Genomic DNA, 9,570 nt, shown 5'->3' with positions numbered 1-9,570 from the left:
ATATACAAATTAATTTTTTTACCCGGTCGAACTCTAGTTATTTTCTTTTTTGTACTTGAGCTCTAGTTATTTTGCCTCCACTAGCTATATGATCTCATATAGCATCATCTGAACTATGTAAATGGATTACAAGATGCATTCAGTTTTATTGTTGCTAATCATTAATCAAAATGATGGTGGTTTTTTAAATTAATATTTATTTATTTGTAATTAATTATTATTCAACATAATAATTTATTTTACCCCTTATTCAAATAATTCATGAATCTAAAATTTAGTCTAATAATCCAACCCTCGGTTTATGAATTCAAAGCAAAAGTTTAAGAATCCAAACCAAAATTTCAAGAATGCTAACTCAAAAGATTAAAATCAAATCCAAGACTCCGGGGCTCTAACCATAAAGTCTAAGTCCAGATCTCAATCCAAGAACATGGAATTTATAGATAATTGTCAGAGTTCAAATCAACAATATGCAGAAAACACCCCCAAACATAGTTTACCAACGAAACTAAAAAAACTAACAAAGGAAAAGTTGCAATAACGCTTATGATTCTAGGGACCTAGCAACAATTTCCATGACTCGAGGCACAATTATCAGCCTAAAAAAATTGCATACTCAATGAAGTGAAAAATAATTACCAGTAACTCCAAGGTCTTCTCCTAAATTCTCCCCCAACTAAAAAAAATCTCTTCCCAGTTTCCACTACAACAATCATCATCATCTCACGCCATCGCACAAATCGAGGTCGATCACTCTCGATTCCGTTCCAATCTCTGTCCCCTCCAAAACCCTAGAGAGAGAATCTAGAGAGAGAAACCTCAAACCTCAATGGGAGAAGAGGCTACGGGCGGCGTCGATCCGCAGCGGATCAAGAGGATAGCGGCGGCGGCGTACGATTACGAGATCGATCCGCGGTGGTCGGATTACTGGTCGAACATCCTGATCCCCCCTCACATGGCGTCGAGATCTGACGTCGTCGATCACTTCAAGCGCAAGTTCTACCAGCGCTACATCGTAACTCCCTCTCTCAACTCTCTCGATTTCTATCTTAGGGTTTTGTTAATCTTGATCTTGTGGCTGCTCTTTCTTGCGCTTGATTGGTGAATTTGGTACTTCGGTGAACTTTTAGGGTTTTTGTGCATCAGATTTGTTTGTAGGTTAAACTGAAAACTTCTCTCTTATTAATTCTAAGTATTTCCTATTGATGAGCCATAGAAATGAATAAATAATTTAGATTGCCATCGATCGGTGAATCTAGTGCAGTTATTGGAATTTCTAGGGTCTTTGTACATCAGATTTGAGGATTGGTTAGGGATACGGAGAGTGGATTTTAATTAAGCTATGGATGAAACTTAAAAAAAGAATCAAACTGCTGCTGGTTTTATTTCACCTCTTATGGTTTTGTTTTGATTATCTTCCAGACATAGAAATATTGACCTAGTAACTGCTCTTTATTGCGCTTGTTTGGTGTACTCTTGAGGCTTTTGTCTATCAGATGATTTTATTTTCTTAATTTTCGAATTTTGGATTAGATTGAAGCTTTGGTTGGGGAGGTGGCGTATGTCTATGAATCTTTAATTGGTCATTGACTTCTCTTTCTTGTACTCTGCTGGTGATTTTAGTGCAATTGTTAGAATTTGCAGTGTCTCTTAGATTTGGGCATTTGATTAGGAATGTGTTTAGGTTTTATATTTATTTTCTAAAATTAGGATAAGGTTGAAGCTTTGAGTAGGATAACAGGTATTGTGGATCTCTTTTTGAACTGTGATTGGTTTCATTTAGAGTTTTTGTTCCGCTCTTTCAGTTTTTGGGGTTTTCCCCCCCTTATTACATGTTCCATCTTGTCTAAGAGTTATTCATATGCCTATATATGCTCATTTTCTTGTGATTCTTTTTTTGGATTTATAGTTAGATGTCTAAGTTGAAGTTCTATACCATATTATATTTCATCTATTTTATTTCACAGGGATTTCACTTGGTTGTTCGATCTGTTAAATTCCTTTGGGAGCCCTAATATGTTTGTTCACTATGAAGCTCTTGTTAGTATTAGTTTTTTAACTTTCTATTCTATGCTTAAGAGGTGAGGACTCAGTCTGTGGGCTTCTTTTTTATGAAAAATAGTTATGCTAGGAACATTCCCGTAAATCTGAGCATGATTGAGCACGTGGAAGATGACGAGGTATTTATCTTGCTAACTGTTCCATAATCGTGCATCAGAGTGAGTTTGAACAGATGGACTGTAAAAAAATTTGGCAAAATTACAAGATTGGCAGATTGGTATATTTTGTTGACCCTCAGTTACACATTGGTATATTTTCTTACTCCGGTGACAAATTGGTATATTATGTGGACTAGGGCGATAAATTAGCCTATATTTTGGCCGTAGTCAACATAATATACCAAATTGTCGCTGGAGTAAGAAAATATACCAATGTGTTACTAAGGGTCAACAAAATATACCAATCTGATAATTTTGCATTAAAAAATTTATTGATTTTATTCCATCAGTTTCTAGCACGGGAGCTACTGATGAAGGCAAGTGTTCATGTATGGGGTCATTCTCTATCCTATCTATAATGATGTGCATTTGAAATTTCTACTTTTTAGAGTATGATATTAGCTTCTCCATCATGTTTGTTATAAATGTTAGATTATAACTTGAGATTTGAGAGGGGATTATATGCTTGATAGTATTGAAAGAAGCTTTGGGGTGGAAGGTTGTGAGTTCATTGAGAGGAATGAAGTGCATTATGGGACTATGTTGTAGAATTCTACCGGGAAAAGGTTTTGAACATTTACATTCCTTCTTTTATCATTTTAGGACCGGAATGTCATAAACATAGTCGAGCATACACTATGTAGTCATAAAACTCTGCACTAGGTTACCTGCACAAGTACTTGAATGTCAGCCGGCGAAATATCTGGTTCATATGAATGGGGATTTTCCACATGGAAAATAAACATCGGATAATATATCAGGGATATGAGGTCAATATTTGGTGCAAGTATGTAGTCTTATATATTTCACATATTTAAATATCAATAACCCTACAACTGTTGTTGCGTCCTAGATGTCATTTGTCTATTAAAAAGATTACAACATGAATGGCACCTGAGGATAATACATGTTGACTCTGTGCAATAAACTAACTCATGAAATTGAACAATATTTGCTTAAAATTTTAGTTAACTAAATTAACTAATACAACATGATAAGTTGTATCTCTTATTTACTTGGTATGGATGAACAAAAAGCACTAAAATAATATAGGTAAATGTATTAGTTAACTAAATTAACTAATACAACATGATACGTTGTATCTCTTATTTACTTGGTATTGGATGAATGAAAAGCACTAAAAGAATATATGTAAATGTATCTATATATCAATATAACCCTCAAACACATTAACTGCTATTCAGTAAAACTTGGATAATTTGCTATGGCAAATATGTCATCTTTCACCTTCTAGAACTTTTCATTACCAAGGGGAATTTTTGAAGGATGTATTCCATTAGCTAAAACTGCATGTTCAACAAATTAGGTATTCCTACTTTCACACCAACCTTTGAGGATTTACCGGAAGCCCCTGCCTGTCCATGGTTTCATCTATCAATAATTCCGTACTGTATTTGGAGTATTTATGCTAGATTGCTATCCAGTTGTATTTTTTTTTGTCAAGCTATTTATGGAGTTTTTTTTCTTCCATAACAGACATTGTTCTGAGGGTAAGGATTGTGATGCTTGATGATGATAAATTTATGATACAGTTCTTTTAATTCTCCGGATTTGTTAAGAAGCTAGTGGCATTTGTACCAAACTTTTCTCAAGAACCCCCTGAATTTAAAATTTGTCGATATACTTTCAGTTTTATTTTTCCCAGTTAGATAGTTAACTTAAGGATTTAAAGTTTGTTGGTCGTTTAACATGCTACCACCAGCATAGAGTTTTCTTACACAGAATTTGTCTTTTGAGTGGTATTCTTTGTAAATATATTCGAGCCAGTGATTTTGCAACTCTATAATATAAACAGCTTCCTGTTCTCTGGATGACGATCTTATTGTCTGTGTTTTCAAAGTTTAAGTTGTTTTCTTTACACCGATAGTTGTGTACTTTCTTTCACTTTTGATGCCAACCAAAGTTTCTGAAATAGGGATCAAAGAATTTGGTTACGTGTGTAACTGCCTATCCAAGTTGATATAATTTATATGTTAATCTTTTCTAGGATCCTGATTTCGTGGTCGAGGCGATGACTTCCACTGGTTCATCACAATCAGCCAGAGCATCAAGTAGATCAACATCAGCTTCAGCAACAGAAAATGCAAGGCCTCGCACGACAGGTATTTATAGCGTGGTTGTTGTTCCTTTTTAACTCAAGCAAGGATTTCATGCTTGTCTTTAATCTAATTGTTTTATGGGCAATCTGTGCATTACAGCATCTAATACTGGAACAACTACTCCACCTGGGAGGAATTCCAACTCTTTGCGTTTGGATAAGCGGACCATACATTTTTCTGTCAATGCATGGGTGCGGCTAATTTCCATATCAGATAAATAACTTACATTACACTATCTTCTGTATAGTTACTTGAATATATCTATTGACCTACCAACCATCTATTACTTTAGGTATCTTAAATGAATAACTATATGTTAACATATGGATTACACAAAATGTTGCATTATATAATTCTTGTTGTCACACTAGATTTTCCTAGTTAACCATATGGCCCTGCTACCTGGCTTGTCTGTCATCCATGAAATCTCTTCATGGAATCTATGAAGGAAGTTCTCTCATGACCTCGTCGACCACTGGTCGATCAATTTGTCTGTTTCTGATCATGATGATCCTAGAAACAATTGGATTTCGAAGTTGGAAGATTCTTCTTATTGAAGCCTTAAATGAACTGCAAGTTTGATGTGGTTAAATTGTCAAAATCGACAAGCATTCTCATGTACAGGGGTGATACTATTCCACAAGATTTAGATAGTTCATATATATGTTGGGTTATAGTAACAGCTTTAGCTGTAGGTGTTCTTTCTTTTTCCCTTCTTGTTATGCAGTAAGGAAGCGCCTACTACTAGACCATCTCTTGAATGACGCGTAATGTCTCTCTGCAATTTAACCACACATTGGTCTTAAATGACTATTAGTGTGCCTCTGTATAATATTCATCTACAATAGATGCTTGTCGGAAGAGTATCTAGCTAGCAGCATGACCTGGAAGACCCTTACTAATTAGATTAGGTTTTTTTGGTATATATATAATATATCCCTTTGTGTATTTGCAAAACTACCCCCAAATCATCAACATTGGAAAAAGAACGCCAAATCGACTAAGCATCAACTTTGTTGGATATGGTGAGTAAAATTTTGACCATTTAGTTAATAATTTTCCTTGCAGTTACAGATTAACGTATCAAAGTTGATGATTTGTTGATTTGGGGGTATTTTTTCCAGATTTATGGGGATAGTTTTGCAAATGCTAAGATTGGGGGTAGTATATATACATACATACATACATACATACATACATATAATTAGAATATTTTATTTCTTGGTGCACTTTTAGTATTGATTTCGTCCACAGATCTCTGACTATACTATTTAGTGCTACCACTACCAGCAGTATTCGTCACATTATTGGCATACATGAGTGAACCATATTATCTATTGATTTCACTTGCTCTCAACTTCAATGCTTGTTCTGCATGGTTATTTGCAGGTTTTGGTTGTAGCAGTGCTTGGTGTCCTTCCTATTGTGTCAAGGAATCTTTCGAACAAGGCTTATCGATTGTCCTTGCTGGGCACGGCAATATCCTCAGTTTATTCGTTGTACACTCTCTATGGGGTAAGTGTTATAATTTACTGTTACAGTAATTCTCATAGTAAACTCTGAGCTTTTTCCTCGAGGCGCTGCTTCTTTTACCCCAAACGTTTGCTAAGGTCACTTATTTATCAGTTATCTTTGCTTTTAGTTATTTGTTAGTTTTGTTTTCCAGAAACCCAGGGCCTGGAATCTGCCTACTGTTCAAGCATGGTTTCAGTCTATAATTGCAACAAAGGATTTCATTCGTTTCGTCTACTGCCTTATGTTTGTTTCTTCACAGATACACTTTAAATGTAAGACTGTTGATAATTGACATCAACTTGTATTTTCTTTCCCCGAATGCATCAAAATGTGAATTTGTAATGTTTATTTGCATTAATTGTATACACTGTCTTGACAGTTGCCTTGATACCTGTACTCTGCTGGGCACTTGAACATGTTGCCAAATTCCTGAGGCTTAACTTCAGTCGTTCCTTGTTCTACAGGTAAATACACTTGAGCATGGTCACCAACAGCCTCAATATCGTTTTCTTTGGGAATATAGTCCTCAGTTTTTCCCATTCAAATCTTTTAACTGCAAGTAACCCAGTGATATGTCTATTCTGTCTGCAGGAAATACCTGGAGGAACCCTGTGTGTGGGTTGAGTCAAACATCACCACACTTAGCATCCTTAGTTCAAATGCAGAGATTGCTCTTGGTTTCCTTCTGATATTCTCACTCTTCTCGTCAGTGCACCCAAACTTTTTTGGTCTTTAGCTTTGCTTTCTTTTTTCTTTCGTCATCATAGTCATAATTTGCATAATTTTGGCAATGCAGATGGCAGCGCAACATATTACAGACATTCATGTACTTTCAGGTGAGTTCCATATATTACTTTCTTATGGTTTTAAATATTTTATCGATTCTCACATGGGATAACTTTCAGAGTTTGTTATACCGCTTGATATTGTTGCCAACCTTTATGTTGAACACTATACTCTTCTAATATTTTGTTTACTTTTGTGGAACAAATAAAAACTTCACTCTCTCTGGTCTTGGTTATATTCTAACTCTGGGCAATACTGAATGACACTTCCCACGTTGCTGGCTGCATAAGTATAGTTCAGATCTTTAAACCTTTCAAGTGTTCCTAATGTTTGTTTGGGCTTTGAGAAACTACTTTGAGACTTACAGGCCTTAATCCATGGTAGTGACTTCGTTATTTCTTTAATAACTTTCCATGACCCATTTTGTGTTCAATTTTGCATCCCTGCAAACAAAGCATTTTATTAAACTACAAATTCTAGCGCAGGGTCTGCACCAGAATTTGATGCTGGAATAGTTAATCTTACTTTAGATGCACTGTTTTAAAAAGCCTCCGCCTAGTCCGCTTGGGCGTATGCCTAGACCTAGGTGGTACCTTGGCCACCTAACTAACGCCTAGGCGGTACCTAGGCTGCCCACTAGGTTTTGAGAGTATTTAGGGGAGCATTGTGTGCTTACGTGGATTGCACCCTTTAGGCATTGATCGTGATTTTCTGTGTTGTAGCCTCCACGTCCTCCAACCTCCTTCAAACTCAGTTAACATCTAAATATGAACACTTCCACTACTTCCTCCTACCTTCAGCAAAACTTCCTCGACCATCGCTTAAACAAAGAAAGAAATTCACCTAGACACCAGTCCGACACCTAAGCTTTCTATAACATTAACATTTATTATCAATTATTGTAATTAAAAAAAAATCTCCTAGGCTCTAGGCAACGGGTCCAACGCCTAGGCTTCCTAGCGCTTTCTATAATCTTGTTAATTATTATTTTGGCCATTTAGCATGTATGGTTTATTATGGAGCTAGGATTGCTATCTATTTTTTTGCTAATTTATATGAATTTAATATTTTTTAGCAATTATTATAATTAAATAATAAAAAAATAGCCAAACGCCTAGGGACTACCTAGGCGCCGCCTAGGCGTACCCTTAGGCGCCTAGGCGTACCCTTAGGCGTCTAGGCGCTAGATGCTGGCTCAATGCCTAGTCCGTCTAGTGCCTTCTGTAAGTTGTTTAGATGTTAATATGCGCCTCAAAAACAATTTCCAACCTTACAAGAATCATCATTATCTTCTTTACATCTGAGCTTCCCAAGCCCTTACTACGTTTTGAGCTAAGATGTCCGTAGTGATTTCCTGGGTGCCGCTTGAGATCAACAAGAACTAAACCTTACTGAAATCGTGCTGGAGTTTGACTTGAAAAATCTGGAAAATACTTAAAACTACTTTGAATTTTCCCCAAACCTTCCAAGAGTCCCTAATTTTTCGCCTGTATTTTGTGAGACTACTCTGAAACTTCTTCAAGCTTTCAGGAGTTCATGGTAGGGAAATTTTTTACTGTGCACTTCATCCCTGCTTAGTTTTCAAATGAAAACTTAATTCAGAGTTTGGCACCATAATTTGCTGTCAGCAACAGTTAATTTCACTTAGCTGTCTCCAACAACTTCAAATCTTTATAAGAATCATTACCACTTGTTGACTATGTTTTGAACTATGCTGCCATTTATCGGAATCATCCTTGAGGTCTTGTTGCCTTCAAACCCCAGGAAACTATTTAAAACTTAATCGATTCATCTCTTATCGATTTTTTTTTCAGCTTCTGAAGCTCATGTATCATGCGCCTCCAACTGCCGGCTATCACCAGAGCGTGTGGGCCAAGATCAACCGGACTGTGTCTCCCTACATCATCCGCTATGCGCCTTTCTTGAACACTCCTCTCTCAGCAGTCCAGAGATGGTGGTTCAGGTAGGAGAAAGGAACAGGCTCGAGTCCTCGATCGAACTAGAAGTTTATCTTTTATGCCATTAGGAGAAATATTATTTTGCTCGAAAAAATAACAAAAACTATCATGTAATATCACGTTAGTGTAACCCTTCGCTATAAAGGTGGCTGTGGATTTCTATCCAACGGTTAGAGATAATAAGCAATTATCACTGCCTTCACCTCGACGATTAATGCAATAGTTGTGTTCTGCTATTACGTAGAATCAGTAGGGTTGTGGCGTGTCAACAATATGCTGCCCCCTTTTGATGTGACAAAGTTCACTTAGCGTGAGTACTTTGGGTGAGCTGGCATAATTTCTGCTGACATCAATTGAATGTAGGCGTTCTGGTTTCTGTTGAGAGTTCTTTATGCAGAATTTCAGGAATTTCTGATCTTGAAATTTTAAATGTTTACATATACTTCTGCGAACGTTTTGTTAAATTTTGTTTCGAGGCAACTTTCAGGCCCCCGAGGTAGTCCTTTATATTTCATATTTTATTTCCTTATAATCTACTTTAATTTGTAAAGTCTGAGTTGTCATCTCAATTAAACTCTCAAATCACTGGTTTCGTCCCCGACTTCGCTGGTGTACAACTCTTTCATCATTCCTAATGAAAGTTTTGTGGCTAAGCAGAATTATATTATGAATTTTCACTGTACGTACCGCGAATTAGGATGTAAATATTGTCTTATGAGCAGGTGATAAAGTGAGTATTTTTGTTAAAATTGTAAATTTTGAAGTACAATAACTAATTGTGATTAGGTTGAATAAATTAAAATGGACAAAGTTTGTGGGTTATGTTTCATGAAAATAGTGAACTTTGAGCAAAGATAACTTAATTGACATTAGCTCTAAATAATTAAAAATGGATAAAAAATCAAAAATCGTGGACTATGCTCATGAAAATTGTGAATTTTAATGTATGTTAATTGGTTGTCATTGTGTTGC

At 36.1% G+C, this 9,570-nt stretch overlaps 1 protein-coding gene across 1 annotated transcript; it reads left to right on the top strand.

The window, feature by feature from the left end:
• LOC109829010 lies at nt 643-8,978 on the top strand. Its single transcript, XM_020396050.1, has 9 exons — nt 643-1,015; nt 4,228-4,342; nt 4,439-4,530; nt 5,729-5,854; nt 6,006-6,126; nt 6,234-6,318; nt 6,446-6,559; nt 6,651-6,690; nt 8,455-8,978. Exons 1-9 carry the CDS (start codon nt 830-832, stop codon nt 8,605-8,607), a joined length of 1,032 nt encoding a protein of 343 aa, XP_020251639.1. The 5' UTR covers nt 643-829; the 3' UTR covers nt 8,608-8,978.

This window comes from Asparagus officinalis, chromosome 1, assembly GCF_001876935.1.
Source record: "Asparagus officinalis chromosome 1, Aspof.V1, whole genome shotgun sequence".
NCBI classification, from domain to species: domain Eukaryota; kingdom Viridiplantae; phylum Streptophyta; class Magnoliopsida; order Asparagales; family Asparagaceae; genus Asparagus; species Asparagus officinalis.
Note: the sequence above shows the minus strand (reverse complement) of the source record. Positions and strands in the feature narration are given on the sequence as shown.

Coding starts and splice junctions, on each gene's coding strand:
- LOC109829010 (XM_020396050.1), top strand. CDS start 830: ATGGGAGAAGAGGCTACGGGCGGCGTCGATCCGCAGCGGATCAAGAGG. Junction 4,531..5,728: donor ATTTTTCTGTCAATGCATGG/GTGCGGCTAATT, acceptor GGTTATTTGCAG/GTTTTGGTTGTAGCAGTGCT. Junction 6,691..8,454: donor AGACATTCATGTACTTTCAG/GTGAGTTCCATA, acceptor TTTTTTTTTCAG/CTTCTGAAGCTCATGTATCA.